The 23,657-nt window shown below is 36.8% G+C and overlaps 1 protein-coding gene across 1 annotated transcript in view; it reads right to left on the bottom strand.

The window, feature by feature from the left end:
• The window catches only part of SEMA3C (semaphorin 3C), a 173,332-nt gene that overhangs the window by 79,611 nt on the left and 70,064 nt on the right, over positions 1 to 23,657 (bottom strand). Inside the window, exons 3-4 of the mRNA XM_059396952.1 lie at positions 7,313 to 7,473; positions 6,111 to 6,173 (exon numbers count right to left, since the gene is read on the bottom strand). Of these exons, the coding sequence (XP_059252935.1) occupies positions 6,111 to 6,173; positions 7,313 to 7,473 (224 nt within the window). The remainder of the gene's footprint in view (positions 1 to 6,110; positions 6,174 to 7,312; positions 7,474 to 23,657) is intronic.

The following is a 23,657-nucleotide window of genomic DNA, read 5'->3' as shown; positions in this document are numbered from 1 at the left end:
GAAAAAATAGACCAGTTAATCATTGAAAATTATTTTCTAGGTCCTTTCCATTTCCATAGTTTTTGTTCACATTATTTCTGATTTAGACCACAGCAATCCTATCAATGCTATCCAGCAAATATTTACTGAACTCATTTTATGTAAACACTGTAGATGGTACCAGCAACAGTGAAATAAATAAATTCAATTTCTCCTTTCAGAGAAAGGAAACCATAATACATGAGGCTACGTGCGGATGCTATATTAGAGTTATATTTTTTTCAAAAATATGCTGTAGGAGGAGAGAAGAGAGAATGAATAACGCTGACTTAGGTGTGAGGGTTTGTAAACGGGTATCATTGGTGCTGGGACTTGAAGAATAGGCTAGATATTTTGACAGGCAAAAGCATAAAGAGCTTTCCAACAGACAGAAAGAGAATATGAACAAAATAATGGGGGCATGACAGGGCAGGGTTTACTCGGGAAGCAGTGCCTAGAGGGGATAGTGAATTATTGTGTGATGAAACCGGAGATGCAATTAGAGTTGGTCTGTCATCATGCCATCGTCCTCAGATGGGCAGTGGATGGTGGATTTAAGTGTACAGATATCAGAGCCAATTGACCCGGGTTCAAACTCTAGCTTTACCTTTCAGTAGGTGTTTGAACTTGAGACATTTACTTAGCCTCTCTGTGCTTAAATTTTTTTACTTGTAAATTGTGATGATAACATTTGTTGTGAACAATATACTAATAAAGCACTTGGAATTGTGTCTGTCAAATCATACATATGCACAGTGTCAGATATTGGATTCTTTCATATGTATTTTTTTTAATTTCAATGGTCAGAAAAGCCTGGTGAAGTGGACAGGGCATTTGTCCTGAACAGAGATTAGTACTGATCCTCTATGAAAGGTTTGGAGAATGCATCTTCAGTGAAGTTCAATACTGTGGATTTTTTTTTTTAATTGCTTAGTTCTTTTTAAAAACTATTTCTTGATACAATGCTAAATGAAAAATTAAGCTGTTAACATTATGCAGAATATAATACCATTTTTTCTACACTCTTTAACATTTCAAACAATCTAATTTTTAAGTGATTACTTTGGGGTAGTGGAATTCATTTTATTTACTTAATAGTAATATACCACTTACTGTGTGCAATGTGCTGTTCTAAGCTCTCTTAAAATATTAACTCATTAATCCTTGTAACAACCCAGTAAGGTAAAGATGATGAGAATGCCCATTATGCAGACAAGGAAACTGAAGCACAGCGAGGTTAAGTTTCTAGGGTCAAAGAGCTCAGAAGAGATTGTTTTCTGTTGCATTTTACATGCTTTTCTAGGTCTTCAAAGATTTCCATACTGAACATGTATTCGTTATTTAATTTTAATAGGAATGTTTTTGAAATGTCTTGGAGCCCAGATGCATAAGGCTTTAAAAATATTGACTCCTCATTGCCCAAACTAAGCAATGAGGAAAAAAAATCCCTGATTCTTTTCTTCTTGGCCTACACTTCTTTGGTGTGAGCAATAAATCAAAGTATTTTGATGAATATATTTCTTTTTTTTTTAAGATTTTATTTATTTATTCGACAGACTGAGATCACAAGTAGGCAGAGAGGCAGGCAAAGAGAGAGGAGGAAGCAGACTCCCCCCTGAGCAGAGAGCCTGACTTGGCGCTTGATCCCAGGACTCCAGGATCATGACCTGAGCCGAAAGAAGAGGCTTTAACCCACTGAGCCACCCAGTCGCCCTTGATAAATATATTTAAAGAAAGTATATTATCCAGTAGTTTGGGATCCTTTGGTCACATAAATAGGGATACTGATATTCCTCAATTAATAAATAAAGTTTGACATTCTGTGCATTTAATGCACATATATCTAAATATATATAATCCTGCCTAATTTTCCAACAGTCGCTTACAGTATTTACTCAGCGCATTCATTATGCCCTATCTCATGGATATGTTTGACAGCATGTGCTACTGTTTAAGCTCAATTTATTTAGAGTATGAATAAAATATTAATATTTAGAAACAAATGGAGCATGGAGGAATGTGAACACAAAGGGGCAGAGAGGGAAATGGGAAGCAGGTTATAGTTTCTTTAGGTAGGCGGAAAATTAGTTATATTCCCACCATGATCATGTATTTTCTTTATAAACATTAGTTTATTATGATATATGATTACTGGGATCAAATTTTTGTCTATCTTGAATTATTCTCTAATAAGTGTTATTTTTTCTAAGTAATTAAAATTTGATACATTTAAAAAAAATCTAAAGGAATAAGAGATGCTTAAGTCCATGCTGTATATTTTCTTTCAATAGCTACAGCAGTATGGATTTTAACTGTCACTAGTTTATGTTTTGCTTAAGTAGATGATTAATATAATATGTATTTACTTTAACCAAAATGAACTTCTAAAATATGTGCATAATGAATTTGTTACAAATATTATTAATTTAAAGGCATTAATAAGCTCACCATCCACTGCATCCTACCCCCAACTTCTGACAATCACTTGGAACAGACTCCCATGCTTTGAATTTTTTCAGTTCTTGTTCAACTTTATTAAGTGCCTCAATACAGGTCTGGGCACAGAGAATAATGACATTACCCAGTACTTCCAATCAATAAGGGGAGAGTTATAGTTACTAACACAGCAATATATGTCAGAGTGTTTCCAGCATACACAGAGGGACGGCCACCCCATAAGACTTCCCAGAGAAGTGACATCTGTGCTGTCACTTGAGATGGTGAGTGGATGACTGAGGTTAAAAAGATAGGAAGATGACTGAATAAGGCAGCCATATGTACGTGGTGTCAAAGGCTGAAAGAGGAAAAGGGTAATACTTATTTGAATTTCAGTATCATTGAAATGAAATAAAGAAAGTTAATACAGACCTAGTATAGTTGCCAGTAAAATCTATCAAAACTTTCCTAAATACCCCAACTGCAGTGTTTTGTTTTGATTTTTCTTTGTCTGTTGTGGGTATCCTTAGCATTTACCGAATTCTTCCTAGTGAGAGGGCATGTCTTATTAGATAAGACAGTAGCCTCCTGCCCACTTGCTAGCAGGACAGCTGAGGGAAGTTCCTCACTCTTTGAGTGATTTTTTTGGGGACGCCTGGGTGGCTCAGTTGGTTGGACGACGGCCTTCGGCTCAGGTCATGATTCCGGAGTCCTGGGATCGAGTCCCGCATCGGGCTCCCAGCTCCACGGGGAGTCTGCTTCTCCCTCTGACCTTCTCCTCGCTCATGCTCTCTCTCACTGTCTCTCTCTCTCAAATAAATAAATAAAATCTTAAAAAAAAATGCGAATGGTGACTATAATGTCCATCTTGTAGCATTGTTGCAAGGATTGAAAGAAAGACTTAGAGGGAACCTGGGTGGCTCAGCTGGTTAACCAACTGCCTTCGGCTCAGATCCCAGAGTGCTGGGATCATGCTGGCAGCTCCATAGGGAGTCTGCTTCTCCCTCTGACCTTCTCCCCTCTCATACTCTCTCTCACTCTCTCTCTCTCTCTCTCAAATAAATAAAGTCTTTGAAAAAAAAGAAAGACTTAGAACGGTGTCTGGCCCATTCCATTAAATGTTGACTACTGTTATTTGATAGGTATTGCGTGTATGTCTCATCATCTCTAATGTATTATAAGGACTCTTAGAGACTCCATCTTATTTACCTTTGGTTCCTTCACAATAGTTAACTGATTTTCACAAATTAAGATTCCCCTGTTTTTAAATAAAATAGAAAGTGTTAGTTGATATTTCTTCTAACAGAATTAAGAGATGCTTAACTATTTAGTTTCATTAAAGAATGTAATAATAATAACAACAATAACCATAACAACAACCTTTCCCTACCACTAGTCTTTTTCTTGTGGCCTGATGAAAGGACACTTCTCTGTAAGTACTTCTTCACATGTATGAAATCAACTGGGTTTGTCAAACATTCTCTTCTCTTCATAGAACCTGGATTTATAAGTTAGTTTGATTATTTCCCAGCACCTAACTATGCTGGCCATACTAGAAGAGAACCCTCTACCAGTTACTTCTGTTATGTATACTAATTGGCTGCAGAGCAGAATTTAAAGATATCCATGGATGATATTACAGCATGATGATACTATGGGAAAATGTAAGCATATATAGAAGATTTCATCTAATGACTCCTAATTACAAGAAAGTAAATGACAGAGCATTTCCATTTTGCCAAAGGAGGAAAGACATTAAATGATTTGGCTAAGATTCTTCAGAAAATCAACACCAATCTTTGCAAAGATAATGTACAATGGTATCTAAATCCTACATATTCTATCTGTGACACTTTGTATGAATGGGAAATGAAAATCTTTTTGAACAAAGAGGACAACTAAATATAGAAATTACAGTCACAGGATATTATTGTGGCAAAAAACAAGACATGGAAGAATGCACATCAGTGGGGCAAATCTCTACAGTAAAGGATGAATGAAAACATTTAAATTCAGGTACATTATTGAAATAATAGCTTCATGGGACAAAAAAAGACTTCTCCACAACATTACACTTTCTACTATTTGTTCCCTAGAAGACAAGTATATTTTTTTTTTTTTTTTTTAGTGTTTCTTATATATTTTTCTGGATTTTTTCCCATAAACTATGGTCCAGCAGATCCTATGGGAAGCAAATATGCCTCTGCAAGCTCCTTCTGCCCATTTGAAAACTTCTCTTAAAAGATGAATTCTAAACCTGGAAATTTGAGACCCAGAACTGAATCACCAGCTCTCAACAGCACCCTCCAGTGAGACCCAGAGATACTAGATGCCAGGGTCTTCCATGGCCCTGTCTTGCACCAGACCTTTTCAGAACCTCATCCCAGAGAGTAAAAGTCAGTGAAAATAAAAGTTTAATTTTCACACTTCCTCTTTCCACAAGGATTAGTCTTTTCCTTGAACCACCACGACGAATCTCTGAAACCCTCACTATCAAATCTCAGTGCCATAGCCTTGGACCCTGAAATCAACATTTCTTACCTCTACACTTTTAATGAGTGCTTAGTCAACATTTTTTACACAAAGTCAAAGCTGTTATTTCTTATGACCTCAGATCTGATTGTGTGTATGTATGTGTACAAATACTAGTTTTTCTATCCAGCCACCGTATTTCAACTTCATACCTGCATAAGCACTTCCATGCTCCTTCAATTAATGTTGACTTCTCCAGCAAGGTAATAAAGTTGAGGAGAATCAGACTGTCTATTTTGGTTTACATTATGGCTGTAGCAATAAACATTATGCTAGACACATAATAGGGGCTCAATCTATATTGGTGGAATGAATGACTGAAACGGTGAATCAATGCATAAAAAAAGTTCTTTACCACATTATTTGTGTAAGATGGGTAATTCTGATATAGAGTTCCATTATAAGAGTTTTCACGATTTGAGACAAGACAAAATGATGTACATGCTTCTTTATAAAATTAACAAACATGTACACTGAAGCTTGGCTCCGTGTATTTGTTTTTAGCATATTTGAGAATAATTTAATGTATAAGTTTCAGCAAGTTGTTTGCAGAAATCCACATAGATTTCTTTCTTAACTCTTTATATGGAATTCCACATAAGATATACAATTTGTACAAATGTTGCATACTGAACATTTATTGATATTCACAGCTGCCTTGATTTTTGTTTCCGTGTTATTTTTAGCTAACAAAGGTATCGGTAATCATTGGTGATTTATGCTTCTGGAATGTGCTGGCTCACCAGTACCCTTTTGCGGAGATCTTTCTTTGGAAAAGCCCACATGGTATCTGGGAGCTTCTCCAGACACTTGCATTATCATTATTTCAGTGGCCTGCTGAGAATTCTGCAGGTTGGATCCATTGGAACAGGGGTTATTACTGAAATCCATCATGAAAAGTGCCGGAATGCAATAATGAAAGCAAGGCAAGAAGTTTTTACCAAGTCAGGAATTCCTAAGTTACAGTGTTTAAGAGTTCCAATTCCTTTGCATTTTCATTTTTTACCATGTGTCCAGCAGAGGATTTAAAATACCAACACCCTTTGTCTCACTCTTGGCTGCACTCGAGGTACATGGATTCAAAGACCAAATATTTAAGTTATAGAGCTTTTTTAGGCACTCACCGTGGGATCTTTGCCAGCCATCTTGCACTCTTCGACTTTGATTGTAGATGCTGGCCAGAAAACCTGCTCGGAAAGGAAAATAAAGGTTACATAATCTCACTTACACTTATGACAGCTCAGTGCTCTTCATCTACTTTATGTTAACACATTTCTTTAAGGCATTTCTATATTTATATTTCAGGATTCTTTCTTTCAGTTTATAAACTGAAATTCATAAAGATTTTATTATTTTATTCTAATAACTTTTTATTTTTCTCATCAATTTTTCCTTTAACAAAAGACTTTCAATAATATGTGCCCATTTCCTAATGACATAATATTAAAATAATGTCATTCATGTGTACAATAAAATGTTTATTTCCCTCCTTTTCCATTATTCTTTTTTCAACTGCTTACATCACAATGAATTTATATTTACATTACCATTTTGGTTTAATATTATTTTTGGTAAACCACAGTCAGGCTGGTAGATTTACTTAAAACAGGCCCCTAGCCTCAAGAGCTAAAAAAAACTTGGATTGAATCCAAGAGATTCCCTCCCTGAAATACTTAGCTAGTGTTCTAAGTCACAACAGCTTTGGGTCAAGTCTGACAGTGATGATTATTTTTTTTTTTTTAATTGCCAGCCACTGACACTTGTTAAAATAATAAATTCAGAAGTCTCCTTGTTGTAATAAATGTATAATTAATTAACTTTTATTTCTTTATTCCATGAAGACCAATTTATGTCCTTCTTATGAGATAGAATGATAAATATAGGTCACACTTGTTCAAAGAACAGTGCACTTAATAATGGTTCTTTTTAAGGCCTTCTTGGATCGCATACAGATGACAAGGCAGATCTTCCTTTAGTCTGATCATTTTTTCAGGCTATATTATATGCTTCTTTCTATCTGTCTATCTTTCTGTCTCTCTCTCTGTATCCACACCCACAAACAATCATATGCAAACACATACACAGGAAGTGTTTTCTCATTTAGTTTTAGATTTTGAAGTGTTAAAATCTATGAAGCTAGACAGTGAGAACTGAATTGATTATATTTTCAGTCCATGAAGTAAGTACTAACTTCTGATTACTTGTTGACATGCAGCCTGTATTTTTTATAGTTCTAATGGAATACACAATTTTTTCATTTTATTTGAAATTTTTAAAGAAAAAGGAAACTAACTCAACATGGCCTTCATAGAAATGATAAACTTACACTCAAAGGTTCTTGACTTATATTGTTAATATTCAAGGAAAGAATGTGATCTTTGCTGCCCACATATATCCGGTCCTGATCTTCATCCATTAATAATATCCTGTAGTCTAAAGGGTGGTGGGACAGGCTGAAGTATTCAGAGGTCTTGGTTTCACGAAGCTCTGAAATAGTGAATAGCACAGTGAAAATAGTGTATCTTGGTTCCATGATTCTATTATTTTAATGAAAATTACTTTAGAAATATTTACCAAAAACGTTAAGATATATTTTCCTTCCTATGATAATAAATAATTTAAAAGATTATGTTAGTGGTTATTTTTATTTATTGCTTTTATATTGAAATAAGACATAAATAAATCAATAAATACAATGTTGAAGTTTATGATTCTATTTTATTGCAATATTATTCACATTATGCAAGAATCTCATCTCAGTTTTATCACTGGCTATCATCAGCTCAAAATTAAAATAGATCAACCAAAAAAACAGAGTAAATGGGCAGATTGAACAACAACAAGAAAAGCAAAATAATGACAGTATGATGTCTTCTTAACTTCTCTTAATGTTTTATGGTTATAATCAATACATTCATCATTTTAAGATAGGTATTTTTTACTTGAAATATTTACCTTACTTCCTTAACATAATTCTAACTAGTTTGATTTTTTTTTTTTTAATAAATTACTTGAAAACAAATCTACTCTTTGCCTGTTATACCTCATCCAGAAGACAATGCTATTTAAATGACAGTCTGGCTATGTATATATCAAAAAGTAAACCACAAATATTCAGATGACCTGAATGTTTAGATTTTCAGTATGTAAATGATCACTGACTCATGCTCATTTAACTTCTTTTACAATATGTGCAAAATATGTGTCCATACAGCCGAACTTTGAAGACAATGAATGCACCACGGCAATTAAAAAAAACAACAATCAGTATAGCACATTCAATTTTTTTTCCAGCCAAAATACTTCTTTTTACAATTTATGCCTTTCCCATTCAAATGGTGAAGTATTTCTTCATTCTTGGGATTATGATCTTAAGAGAGTGACAAACTCTACAAAGCAGTCTGCTTTCATAATTTACTGTTTCTAAATTTTAGATATTGAATCACAAATATACTTCTAGAAATTCTCATAGGCTGTGGTGTGACATAAACCAAAGCTTGAAATGGTAAGAATTCTTTTTTTTTTTTTTAATATTTTATTTATTTATTTGACAAAGAGCTAAAGAGAGAGCACAAGTAAGCAGAGCGGCAGGGAGAGGGGGAGAGAGAGAAGCAGGCTCTCTGCTGAGCAGGGAGCCCGATACGGGGCTCAATCCCAGGACCCTGGAATCATGACCCGAGCCAAAGGCAGCCGCTTAACCAGCTGAGCCACCCGGGCGCCTCAAAATGGTAAGAATTCTTATAGAAAGACATGAACTATAGTCTGTGAACTCTTGGGCCATATCCCATATGCAAGGATAGAGAAGTCACAAATTTAACCTATTTCCTGGGCATATCAGTTCAGAATGTTTGCCACTATATTCTTCAAGCAGTTCTATATCTAGCCAAGAATCTGAAAATGTCATGGGAGTAGAACAGTGATTATGAAACCAGACTGTGGTACCAAACTTCCTGTGACATTGAACAAGTTACTTAACATCTTTGGGCTTTAATTTTCTCATTTGCAAAAACCAACAATATCACTTCTACCAAGAGTTTCCATGGAAATCAACTGAATACATGTAAATCTTAGAAATGACTGACAGAAAAAGTATCCAAAAAGTTCTAATAATTATGGGTTAGTTATTAGTATAATATTATCAAATTAGAATTACTATTCAAATGACATATGAAATTGGATAAATAGATACACATTTTTCTTTTTTTCCCTTTTTCTTTTAATTTAAGGAACTAGATTTCTCAAATTACTAACACATAATCATAAAACATAGTCTCTGATATTTTGTCCACACAATGACAGTACAGTGTAGAAATTTTTTTATGTGGAAGATATAAAAATACTTCAGAAGAGTCTTAAGAAGTAAATCATGTGAGAAGACAGAAACAAAAGACACTGGAAGATGATTTAAACAAGAGAATAGATGACAGATCTGGAAATCGGAGATCTGAGATGCAGAGCGCTGTGTGGCGTGCTAACCTAGTTCTAAGTTACTGGGCCTCAGGAGGCATCACAGACAGGTGATACGGATGACAACCATGGTGCCACTGGTCCAGGAACTGGAACTGCTTCTTTCAGGAGGAAAGCAAGACTGAAGAGAGGGATGTCATTCAGGAAAAAAAGTCAGCTCCTGCCAGACCAGATTATTGCTGAAATAGGGGAAAAAAAGAAAAAAATCCAAGAGCTCAGAACATGAGAGAATATAGTATCCAAGAAATGTCACTCAAAATTTGCAGAGATGAAGTCTGCCTTGATATTGCCTAAAATTCAAGATGTTATATAAAGCTTGGTTTTCATCATATGGAAGAGACTCATGGTTGTATAATGTTTCTATAAAAAACATTAGGAGAAAGGGATAGGTTGGAATGAAGAATTGATGTCCAACACATACCTCTTCAATAAATAACTCTCCAGTGAAATATATAGACTAGGAAAGTAAAATATGACTGAGTTCATGGCCTCTGGGGCCCAACCACCAGAGTCTGAATCCGAGCTCTGCCATTTCATTTCTTTTGGTTTTTGTGTGTGTGTGTGTGTGTGTGTGTGTGTGTGTGTGTGTTTTAAAGAGTTTATTTATTTATTTGACAGAGATCACAAGTAAGCAGAGAGGCAGGCAGAGAGAGAGAGAGGAGGAACCAGGCTCCTTGTTGAGCAGAGACTGATGCGGGGCTCAATCCCAGGATGCTAGGATCATGACCTAAGCTGAAGACAGAGGCTTTAACCCACTGAGACACCCAGGCGCTCCATGTATATATTTCCATATATACTTGGCAGGTTACTTTATCCCTCTGCACTCTAGTGTCTTCATGTGTAAGGTCAGAATAATAATAATAGTACCAACCTCATAGCGGTGTTGTGAGGTTTAAATTGTTGATATCCATTAAGTGCTTAAAAGAGTGCCCGTCTATGACTCGGGAAAAGACGTCAAGCTTCAACCAGCAAGGTAAGAACAATTCTTTACACATGGAGGAAACATGAAGGACCAGATGGCCTGATTTTTATTTATTCATATATTTAATACTTCATTTTTTCACAGATAGAATGTACTCAAATTATTTGAATAGGAATAAAATAACAAAATCATTTTTAAGGAAAATAATTTGTTTGAGCAGCAGGATAATTTTAAAGTACGTGAGACTGGACCTATGAGATGAGGGTATTCCAAATATGATGTTGATAGAGACCTGATATGCTAAAAATGGAAAAGAAGAATTGATGAGCAGAAAAGAAAGGATTTGGAATCGATTTTATAAGAAGCTGGTCTGGGGGGATAAATGGAAGCTGTAAGCTAAGAACAGGACAAATGAACATGCCTTTACTGGTTCTGGGGGATTTGAAAGGGAAATTTCCTTGGTAGAGAGATTGCTTGAGTATTGACAGATTAAATTCAAATCAAAGCAGATACATCCCACGAACATGTAAAACTAAAGTATCTGTTTGCCATCAGAACTATCAAGTCAGGGGCGCCTGGGTGGCTTTGTCATTAAATGTCTGCCTTTGGCTCAGGTCATGATCCCAGGGTCCTGGGATCAAGCTCGGCATCAGACTCCCTGCTCCGTGGGAAGCCTGCTTCTCTTTCTCCCACTCCCCCTGCTTCTGTTCCCTCTCTCTCTGTGTCTTCTCTGTCAAATAATAAGTAAAAGAAATATCAAGTCAGCAGGTAGAGTTTTTCCAATTCTTCTCAGGTGTTATGTTGAGTTTCTGAGAGTTGACAGCTCTGAGAATGCCCTGAGAAGAGACTCTGAGGTAGTAAATCTGAAGTGAAAAGCCAAACATAGAGATGCATTGATTGTTTCACCCAAAGGAGCAGCTCTGTAATTGAAACTGAAAGTGAATCATGATATATAGGCAACAGTGTGCCATTGGGGTGGGAGTATACAATCCAAGTCAGACAGTCCTGAATTGAAATACAAGCTTAAACACTTACTGAGCATACTATTTTAAGAAAGCTACCACTCTTTGCCCAATTTTGATTTCCTCATCTATGTTATGCTAACACCCAGTAGTGGGTCAGGGTGTGCTCCCTTGACCTTCCATCTAACAGAGTTTTCCTTGTCTTCCCCGTAGGCAGAGCCCATCTATATCTACCATCATTGTCCCACCTCACCCCTAGCCCGTGAGTGACTTAAATGTGACATGTGATGAGTGCTGGTCAATGAGAATTAAAGGGAAGCTTTCTGCAGGAGTACTGGAAGAGGCTTCTTCTGTCTTCAAAACTGGCACCACAAAAAAAGGAGGTGATTTCTTTTTCTGCCTCTGGACATTTGTACATGAGGGCTATGATATGTGACGTAGTTGCTGCTTACTATGCACACTGGGAGCTCAGAATGGCAAGCAAAATTTTAGAAAAAAAACTGGCTGAAGAAATGATTTAATCTCTGAACAAATCCTAGAACTGCTCTATCATCACTGGACCACTTTCGTAACAGAAGATTAAAAAACAAAAATCCATGCAATTTTTTTTTTTTTTTAGACACATTGAGGTTTGCACTTCCTGTTGTTGAAACCCTTCCTAGAGATGCCTGGGTGGCTCAGTCAGTTAAGTGTCTGCCTTCAGCTCAGGGCATGATCCCAGGGTCTTGAGATCCAGCCCGTGCAGGGCTCTCTGCTCAGTGGGAGTCTGCTTCTCCCTCTCCCACCCTGCTGCTTCCCCCTGCTTGTGCGCTCTCTAGCTAAAATAAGTAAGAAAAATTTTTAAAAAAGAAAAGAAAAAGAAACCCATCTTAACTGCCACGTCTTCCAAGTATTCACAGCCCCTACCTGCCATCTTCTCATTCTTTCTATCATGGTTTGTTTCATTCCAGTATTTTTTTAAATATTCTTTTTTTATTTTCCCCTTCTCTTCCTAATCTATACTGAAATAAAACCAAGAGTGTGATCTTAGCCGGGAAAACAGCCTCAACCGAAATTTACTTGCAAGTAACAAACAATGGCAGCTTTCCCATTTATCTGTTTCATTAGAAGATAATCAATTTCTTGCATTAATTCAAATACCAGAGGGAGCAATAACCACATTAACTAAAGACCTTTCTGGTTCAAGGATTTTATCTATTTTCCTGAGCCATAAAGCTATCTTCAAATTTAATTACCTGCCGCCCATTGACAGTTGACAGCTGTTAACCAAGGAAGATTTACTTAGGAAGCGCCCTGTTACAAACCTAGAAGCCAAGGTTATTTTGTTTAAATGCTATTTAAATTACTGTTAGTTAGCCATAACTGAACTCTGGAGCTTGGGAAAAAAAAAAAAAAAAAAACAGACTTTTTTTTTTTTTTTTTTTAGAATAAAGAGATGAGTTCAAAGCATTGAGGATCTTTATCTATAAAAAAAATGACTGAAGAATCTATCATTTTGGTTTAATGCAGATCCAACATAAGCCAAATGAATGATTCAGTGATTTGGTCATAGTAAAAGAAAATGATTTAATGATTTGGCTAGTGAGAAGGAAATCACTATTTCTGGTCTTTCAACTAAACAAGTCAAAGAAAGCACCGTCCTTTTACTTCTCTAAATCTTAATGATGTCATCGATTTTTAAGTGTTGGAGGTAAAACTAGTTGTGTTGTTTCTTAGAACATGCTCAACAGTTTGAGAAGGAACCTTGGCTGAGAGTATGTAGTATTAGAAAATGCAGTGCCCCACAAAGGGCAGTGTAGGTCTCTAAGTCCCTGGGAAAATCTCCTGGGAAACAGTATTAAAAAAATACATGCTTCTATCCTGAAATCCACATTATTGTAGAGTTCTGTGATGGAAAATTACTGTAATGCCTTCCATGCCAATGCTCCCTGAGGGAAAATTTGCAGCATAATATGCTTACCTGAAATTCATGTATTGACATGGATTTTCCTTTGTAATAGAAATTACCAGTAGCCTTGAGAATTTCACCAAGGTTGGGAGAATAATACATTCCTCCAAAATATAAACCCTAGCAATATAAGCTTCTGGGTTCACTTTAATATAGTCAATATATTGCTGTAGCAATTACAACATAATTTAATATACAGTAATATATTTTGTCTATAAATAACAGTATCTCTAACCACATGAGAACTAACTTTTGTTCTCTTTCGAACTAGTGAGAGATCTTAACATTTCTATGGTGACTAAGTCAATAAAAACTCATTCATGCTCTGAGAAATGTGATCTTGGTGAAGGGTGGCCAGTCCTTCTTTCTCATAAACAATATGTATCTGCTAAACTATTAAGTAGGAGAACTCATTCGTTCAGAATTCTACATTATCTTTGGCCTTTTATAAATGACAAGTACAAGATTACTTGAGTGAAAATCAATTTCCAGGGTCTCTCTATTAGAAGCATATGCTATGGTTACTTATTAATTATATTTAAAGTTCATGATGTGTTATTAGCTTATGTGTTCAATACATACATATTGAGCCCTCATCACAGCCGACTAGACACTGTTCAAATAGAGGCCACAAATACGAAGATCCCAGGCCCTCACAACAATTCCAAATCTTATCTTACATTCTGTTATTCTGTTTGGCTAGCCCACCGTGACCTTCTCAACATAAACCTTAGCTGTCCCCCAGGCAGAATGCGCATCTACAGATTTCAAAGTAAATCCTTAGGATATCTTTTACTTCAGAGCTATTGCTAGTCACAGGATAATTTCCTCTCCAGAATGTCTTATCTCAGAAGAATTTTAAGTAGTACCGGCTTAAATGACCCATCCTCTTCCTAAGGCTCACTGTTTTTGAAACTGGGTTAGAAACTGAACTTCACCTGTCCCTTTAGGACAAACAAGCAGATAGAGACAAGAGCAGTCAAACTTCACCAGAATAAAAAGATACCTCCTAATTCCTAAAGCAAAGAGAAGTTAGAAGGCATGCTGTTAAAACTACATTTGCTTAAAAGTAATAGCCCCTAATAATCACCACGTCTGGGCTTACCAGTAGGAGAAATGGTTCCATGTATTTATAAACTTATTTCACTTAATTGGCATTCAAAGCCTTTGTGTTAGGCCTTAAAATTATTCCTGTTCCATACATAATGAAACTAAAATTCAGAGAATTTGAGCAATCTAACCAAGGTCACAGGGTAATGAGTAGAAGAGGCTAGAGCCAGGATTCAAGGCAAGGTGAGTTCCTTAATCCATGAATTCAGTTGAATACCCTTGTTTTTTCAAATCGGACAGACTTTAACACTACTTGTTGGGCTTCCAGCATGTTCTCCCCGTACATATGCAGTTGCACCTGTGCAATAACAAATGTAGTGTAAGAAATGCCTCTGAACCTCAAATTGTCTTTGCTAATTTGAGGAGCATGGCAGGGGGTGAGGGGAAGGGGTGACCACACTCCAAACAACTTGAGAATGATCAAAAATTCTCAGGGATGCTGTTCTTACTAAGCCATCATACCAAGTCTGAAAAAGGCTACTATGAAAGTGAGATGAAAAGAGTCAAACATAATTTCACGTAAAGGTAAAAAGATCTACTTCTCTGCGTTTTGGGATGGACGGGCATGATTAGCTAAGTGGAAGAGAAATGCCACCTGGATGAGAGAAGGAACCAGGGAAACAGTTTTATTCAGTGAGCCCGGCCAGGGATGGTAACAGTGAGTACAGACTATCTCCCAGGAGTTGGGTCAGAGGGAAAATTAGCCAATATCCAGAAGCCTTTAAGAAGGATGGTTCTTACTCTAGTTTGCCCTAGACCGTACAGCGTGTGGCTGTTTTCCCAGCAAAATTATCTATAGTGCCTCTTTTGTACTCTGAAAGGATTCATGGTTTGGATGTTGAATTATATGGTCACTCCACTTTTAAGACCCTTTCTCTTGTTTGGCGCGGCTTTCCATTACCTTTAGAATAACATCTAATATTCTTTGTGTCCTTACAATGATCTGGTTAGAGATTACCTCACTAAAATTCTCACTCATCACTTTTTGCCTCTTTGTGTTTTCACCCTTCTGACCTTCTTTTCACATTTTCAAACATGCCTTTCTCCTTTCTGCCTCAGGGCCTTTGTACATGTTCTTCCTCCGCTGACAGGATTCCTCCTGCCATTTTCTAACACCCACTCATAACTCAAGCAGTAGTTTCCATGTAACTTAAATTGGATGCTTCATAAAGGCTTCCTTAATCCTCTAGATGAGGTTATGTCTCAGGTCTGTTGATATATGCTCAATTACCCTTTGTGGTTTTCTCTTAAAGACTGCTTAGAAGATCACTTAAAATGTTCTAAAATACCATGGAGTAGAGGGTGGGGGGGACTACACTCTATGACTTGTTAATACCATCTCTGTATTCTGTATAACTTTACAGCTGGAACTGTGTCTGAATACAAGACAGAGTTCTTTGTCCATTCACATTCTACGTTTTTTCCTTTTATACTGAGTCTTAGGATCTTTTAATCTTCATGAGTTAAAAATTATGAAAATGATGGGTGCCTGAGGGGTGGCTCAGTCAGTTAAGTGTCTGACCCTTGATTTTGGTTTAGGACATGATCTCAGGTTCCTGTGATCAGCCCCAGTTCAGGCTCCATGCTGGGCATGAAACCTGCTTGAGATTCTCTCATTCCTCTCCCTTTGCCCCTTTCCCTCCCCTCCCCCACTTGCATACACTCCCTCAATCTTTCTCCAAAAAAAAAAAAAAAAAAAAAATACTCTCCCTCCTCCTCTGCTTCTCCCTCCACTCATGCTTTCTCTCTAAAACAAAAACAAAAACAAAAATATGACCAGAGCCAATAAAATGAGAAAAAAAAATGCTATCAAATTTCAAAAATTCAGGTTTACATGATTATAATTTATTCCTATTAAAGGGTAAGGTGTATGCGGGGGAGAGGGTAGAATCATTTTTGGAATTAGCCAACTGGAACTGAAGTTCTAGCCTCACCATTTGTTGATACAGGGTTTGATTTGTCCCCCTTCCCCAACCACTCCCTTCTACCCACCCCAACCTTGGCTCTATTATCTACAGAATAAAAGGAAGAATAAGATTATAAATGAGAATGATCTCTAATGTTCCTTGCAGCAATAAAAATGTCCATGAAAACAATTCCTTTTCCACTGTTTTTAAGTATTACCTACTGTTGTAGAATATCTGTAAAGCTAATGTAATCTTTCACATTACCATAAATCTCACAGGAAAAAAGGTTATGTTTAAAAACGTATCTTAGAAATATGACCAAAGAAATACAACTGTGTTTTTTCTGGAAAAATTAAGCTAAGCCAAAAACTAAGGCATTCCTTTCCCCTACCTAAAGCATATTCAGTTTGTGTTGTATATTTCAATCAACTGGAACATTACGAACTCAGACCTCCCTTCCTCTAAGCTCACTTGGGAGACAGGAAAGCACACTTCAAGGACGTTAGGTCCCAATCTCTGGCTCCTTGTACGGGAAGTGGTGGCTAGATTCTATCTCAGGGTATGAAGAATATGCAATTGGGAAATGGTTAAGATGTCTTGAGAGTCTCTAAACTAGAAGGAAGTAACTTCTGGAAAGTAGAACCAAATCTACTTAAGCTGTAGAGGACAGCATGAAGGAGCTGAGCCATCATTTTCATCACTGGTGTCCCTACTGTCAGGAAGGCCTCAGTTTCAAAGTGTCCACTTGAGATGTAAACAAGGGAGATAACTTGTAGAGGAGGAAACACTTCATCTGACACCTCCTTTCTACAACTCTTGACACTTCTGGAAAAGCTGCCTTGGGGCAAGGTATTCACAACCATCAGTCCAAGGTAGTTAGCAAAACAAAAGCAGAAATGCAACAAGAGAAAGCCAAAAGCAAAACAAAACAAAAACAACTAAGGGAATATAATAACAATTGGAGAATGGTATAAATTAGTATATAATATAATAATGCAAATATAATATTATAACAAATATAGCATTATGCTTTCATTACAATTATATATATAGAGATTTGAAGATATGGGAAACATTTTTCATGCCATAAAGTTTTAAAAGCGGGCTATAATATGAAAACTGTTAAAAATTATTCACAGATAATAAAGAATAAGAGGATCTATTTTAAAATATTAGTGCTGAAAAGCTTCTGATAGTGAGACATAGAAATTTAAAGACATGAAGACAATCCCTCAGACCAACATGTGTGCAATGGGCAGGGGCGAAGAGCTAACGTGGTATATCACACCAGCAAAATCCCAGAGCACCCAGAATACAAGATACCCCACTCCTCCATGATAATCCTCAGAGTGATCACACTGGATCCATTATATGGAAAGATTTTTACAGAAGCATTTAATACTTGTCTGTCACAAAATTTGAACTGGTTATTGGTTTTCCACACTTTGAAACAAAACTTCCTTGGGATATCTTGTAGCCTTCCAGTGGGAACTTCCAGTCAGCCCCCTTGATTGTAGCGAGAGTAGGGGGAGATTCCATGTGCAGGGTGAGTCTCCTGTCACTTTTCACCCCCATAAAATTCTGTAAGCTTCACGCCATGGGTCTCTAGGACACAAAGCTTACCTTTATATCATACAGTAGGCTCTATACAAAATTGAAATATTCTTTGTGATTGGAATGACCTTTAAGCCAGAGGCTTCCATTAAGGTTAAACAATAACCTTGTTGTTTAACCCTTAAACTGTCCCTGCTCCCTTCCCCCAAGGGATTTACTTAAAAACAAGTCCCAGAAACCAGCCCCAGGTAATAAAGCCCAGATACAAGGATGGGTCAGGCCAGGTAGAGACATTCAATCAGTGGAGGGTTGCATACTGTCTCCCTAGCTACCAAGGAGTATGGGCTCCGCCCTTTGGGAGACTTTTGGGTGCCAATTCTAATCAAGTGTGATAGGCTAGGTCAAATGTCTACTATAAGGTAAATTGTAATTCAATTGGTCACCTAGCATCACTGTGCTGCTTTCTCTGTGTGTTACAGTTTCATTGGCTACGTGTGCATGGCCAGGCCCAACGGCATGGCCTTTGCCCTTAAAAGCTAGTCTGCGAAACCGAGAAGGATGGTCCTCTCTGTAAGAGGCATGGCCCTGGGCGGTCAGTCTGATTGTTGATGCCTGGCACGAAATAAAGCTTTGCTTGACCTTTGGTTTGTATCAATCTCGCTCCTTTAATCATGGACCCATTATTGGGGGACCTAACAGTGATGTGTATTTATTCAGTTATACAATAGATAGTGTATAAGCCAGGGCTAGGTAAAAAGATAAAACATTCATGGTCTCCTCAAAGTGGATAGTGCAGAATGGAGGGACACAAACAACTACAGCATTAGACGATGACTCAGGGGCACCTTGGTGGCTCAGTTGGTTAAGCATGGGTAAGGTCATGAACTCAGGGTCCCGAGATCAAGCCCGTCCACCACCGCTGAGCTCTGTGCTCAGCACAGAGTCTGCTTGAGATTCTCTCTCTCCCTCTCCCTGCCCCTCTTGCTAGTGCTCTCTCTCTCTCTCTCTCTAAAATAAATAAAGAAATCTTAAAAAAAAAAAAAAAAATGATGACTCGGGAAATTAAGGCAGAACTGAAGGAAGGTTAAGTCTTCCTGGAAATAACAAGGAAATCTTAAACAGAAGGAAATGCTTGACCTTACATCTTCATTTTATGTCTTCATTCAACAAATATTAGTTGAGGCACTTTATCTATTAAACTAATAATCACAGTGATAAATGCCAACATTTACCAAACACCAAGAAAGTGTGGTAGAAGACAGGCTAAGTGTTTAAGGCAAGGGCAGCTGCTTTACGTCAGGAGTCAGAAAAAGCTACAGCAGCCAAGTGTCATATAAGCTGTGACCTGAGGAATAAATATGGGTTAATAAAGAAACATTTTCCAGGGAGTGGAAAGAGCTTAAATAGAAGCCCTGAGATGGGAGATGCAAGGATAATCATAAGTTTTTGGAGTTGATAAAAAGGAGGAATTGGGCAGGCTTTGTCAAGCAGAAGTACAGAATCAACCAACATGGAAAAAAGCAAACTTCTTGGATGTCACACAAGCAACAGGCAATGATGCAAACTCCTCATGTATCAAACCAAAATAGTTGATTTTTCCAAAGCTGCTGAAGGTGCCAGTGGGAAAAAAAAATCTGAGCAAGTGCAGGACATGATCACTGACAAGTTTGTTAGATAAATTCTGCTACTAAAGAGTTCTCAAGGGCAAGATTTTTTATGACGCAATATTGAGTGAGTAAAGTAGAATAAAAATATTTGCATAACTAAACTATAAGATGTCCACATAGAAATACATACGCATAGACAAAAGTCTTGGAAAATATTCAACTTGTTAATACTCTTCTTCATGATGTGCTCAGTTAAAAATAAGAGTCTGATAGTACTGAGGGCTCAGTTTAACCTTGTGTCAGTTTAAAGAAACATAATTATCTTTAATCAAGAGTTAGGCAGTGCAAACTCTCTCTACAGACCTTTATGATTTAAATATATTCTCATACAGGAATCTGGAGTCACTGCACCTAACAAAATGCTGAGAGCTACAAAAAGGAAGAAATAGCAGTTATCACTAACTGGAAAATGGCTGTATATTGCCAAAATTTTTTGATCTCCAGATTCTTTTAGGATGGACCACACACAACTTTTAGTAAGACAGACATAGACAGACTATTTGGATTTTAATAACCCAGCACCCCCACCAACCAAAATTCTTGAACTCGGCTTTCACTTGACGCATTCTTAAACCCATTTTCATTTGCACACAGAAAAATATCATAAACTGTATACAGTAAACTCTCAAATCTAAAGAACCAGGCTTCATGAACAAAGAAATAAAAGAGATGTTTTCCTAAAAAGACAGCGAACATTATTTAATTCAGTGTGACTCATTGTTTAGCCAAGTTACTGCATTTGGCTTCAAAACAAAGAAACAAGTTGGAGAAATGTAGGGGACAGTAGAGACATGTTCATTTCACTTTAAACACATTCGCTAGTCATTCAGTGCCGAAGCCTCCTTTTCTCCTTTCTTCTTGTATCTCTCTCCCCTGACATTGTCTAAAATACAAGGTCAGTGACTCTCAGTGCTCAGCTGCTGGAGAAGAGATTTAAAGGGAGTCCTCCGGAGTGTGCCTTTACATAGTAATAGAGCTCCCCTTTGATTCTTTTCAAGAGAAACACAAAAGATCGGACCACATTTCCTGCAGCTTTGAAAAGCCTAAGACTCATCATGTATACAATGGCTTGCATATACAATGTATACACAACACATTTCTCTTTTTTTCATCCTAGACCTGGAAACCATTCGCTTCCAAATTTCACATGACGGTATTTCGAGATGGAGTGGGTGCGGCATCATTCAATCTTTCATAAGAGAAGATCACTGTTGGCACTTTACTGCTTTTGCTCTGGAAACAAAATATTTATCACTCCTGGAGGCACTTCAAGGAGAATAGCAGAATATGGATTCAAAGTGTATGTATTTTACAAAATGCTATTGCCTCCACGAGGGAAGCATTAGCCAAGACTGTCTCTTTAATTTTCAGGGTACAAGTAAAATCTTTCTGTGGAAATAAGGCACACTTAAAAGAGGAACTGTCAAGCTATGGGAAACCAAAAGTTTGACCTGAGTATTAACAGCTCACAGTTGTCTTTTTAACGTGGAGGGAAGTTTCAGTCCACTGATTTATAGCCAGTTTTCCTCCTGAATTTCAAAGAGCAAAACATATTTTACTAGACAAAGCGACAGGTGCAGATAGTTGGGATGGTGTTATTTGAGGGATTTCACATTACACAGTTCAAGTGACTTAGCAAGATTAAGTGAAACAAGCCACTTTGTGCCCTAAAACCAGAAGAGTGGATAAACAGGTTTCTAGTTAGGCATTTGCCTTTGGTTTTTCTTCATCAAAGAGACATACAGGTTATACCTCTATAATTTTAAAGCTTTGCAAGTTTTATTACTCATAAATAATGAATGTAAGAATAACCAAGACTGTCTTTTAACACCCAAGTGGAAAATTAAATCAAGTTAGTACAATTCAAGTCCAAAAATCATATTAACCTAACACACAGAGATAATTAAAATGAAACTCTCTTTTATTTGTTTGTTTGCTTTGTTTTTGTGTCTCTCTTCTTTTTTTAACCTAATGCATCTCTAGAAAAAAGTCTGACGTTTAAAGACAGAGAGATCTATGCTCAAATCTTGGCACTGCATCTGTCCAGTTATGGGGCTTTGGGCAAGTTATTTAAATTATTAGTGCCTAAGTACTACCACCTGAATGATGGAAGTAATACCTATCTCATGGGATGATTATGCTAATAGAACAAGAAAATGTGTGAAGCACCTCAAGTATAGTAGCTCTCACCTGGTCTCCATGCCAAGATGAAAGTTTCAGTTTTAAACAGGTTATTCGTACACTGTCTTAGCTTTAGGCCATTACTCTGCAATTGTTTTCTGAGCTAATCCTGCTAAAATAACATCTGTGAATTAATGTCTAATTTATATTGAAGTATAATTTGCGTACCAATTAAAAAGTTAGGATGTTTCCAAGTTCTAGCAAAAATAATTCTCAGATTCCATCACAAAAGCAAATGATTTTTGAAAGTAGAAGTTTTCTTCATCTTTTTGCAGTCTGTCTCTCTTAAGTTACCACTCATGCTACCTTCCACCTATTGAGAATATATGAAGTACCTAACAATTTACTAAAAAAGTTTACACTGTCTTATTTAATCTTCACAGCAATCCTACTGTTTTCTGCAATAGATGAAAAAATAGTGGATGGTATGGGTAACTTTTTCCCTAGTTTTGGATGTAAGTCTGTGTGTCCCATAGTCCACGGTTCCTAGCCTTCATGGAGGATGAGAACACACTCAGCTGGAAGACTTGGTCTCCTTCACTCGTCTCTGGGTAGAGCATTGGTTTTCAAATTTCAATATACAGAGAAGAGATGTGTAAATTGCTTATTAAGAATAAAAATTCATAGGAGTAAAATAGTTCCTTCCAGAAATACTTATTCAGAGAATCTTCTCAGATCTCTCTGTTGAACATACCAAATCTGTGGTAGTACCAGGGTGATTGACAAGGAGATTAACGAAGATCTTCCCAAGGTTGCCTCCTTCTTACAATTCAGACCTTAACTGGCACTAGTCCAAGACATATCTGTGCTCGCTTTACCAAAAGAATGCCCTCCCAGGGGTGCCTGGGTGGCTCAGTTAAGTGTCTGATTTTGGCTCAGGTTATGGTCTCAGGGTCCTGGGATTGAGCCCTGCATTGGGCTCCCCACTTAGCAAGGAGTCTGCTTCTCCCTCTCCTTCTGCCCCTCCCCCTGCTCGTTCTCTCTCTCTCTCTCTCTAAATAAAGCTTAAAGAAAATGCCCCTCCATATTATTCTCTATGTTGTAGCCCTATTCTGTTATCTTCAAGTGTTTAAAATTTTTTCTGGCTTTAAGTCTCAAATTTATTTTAAATATTATGCTGTTTGGGATAGAATTAATATCAATATGTGACTAGAATTGTTTTTGGAATCTATGCATTTGCATGTGAATTTTTGACAATTACTTTTTAAAACATCATCTCACAAAAGAACTCCAGATCTTCCAAAAGATGAAATTGTTTTTCTTCACAAAGATTTGTTGTGAAGATTAGAGATAATTTATACTTTGCTCTAATTCTCCTCTTCCCACAAAGAATTTGGAGAGTCTCAAAAATGCATGAGATGGAAACATTGGTATAGAAAACCTTTCTCCCCAGTTTTTGGTAAAGAAGATCCCTAACTGATATATAAATAAGATCCAAAAATTCATGAACAAGCTAATTATTTGAGATTTAAAACTAATTTTTCCTTTAAAAGAAACCATTGTTATAAGTGGGACTGAGGTCCACAGTTCTCCCTTGCAAAAAAAGCCTAGTTATCATATTAATATTACTAATAATGATATCAAAGCAAATATATGTCCTATATTATTTTCTAAGATTTTACATAAGTGATCATTTATCTTTATTACGGTCCTACAAGGTCTATAGTGGTCCTGTGTGTGGTCAGGCATCAGGATAAATACCCTCCTTGTCACATCCTGTGTTATCAAGGAAAATTACCTAATTCTTTGGAGCCTAAATTCACTTATCTATAAAATGGGGATGATGAAATCATATATTTAATGGGTTTGTTAGGATAAATTAATATATTAAAGTAGTTAGAACAGTTACAGGCACATTATGTTGCTTATAATGTAGTAGTTGCACTCATTTTCTTATTTTCAGGGAATAATAGCAATATCCTCCAGGAAGGTCAGACATCTTTCTCACAATGG

Source organism: Mustela nigripes, chromosome 4 (assembly GCF_022355385.1).
Source record: "Mustela nigripes isolate SB6536 chromosome 4, MUSNIG.SB6536, whole genome shotgun sequence".
NCBI lineage: Eukaryota > Metazoa > Chordata > Mammalia > Carnivora > Mustelidae > Mustela > Mustela nigripes.
The sequence above is the reverse complement of the archived record's forward strand: the minus strand, read 5'-3'. Positions and strand labels throughout refer to the sequence as shown.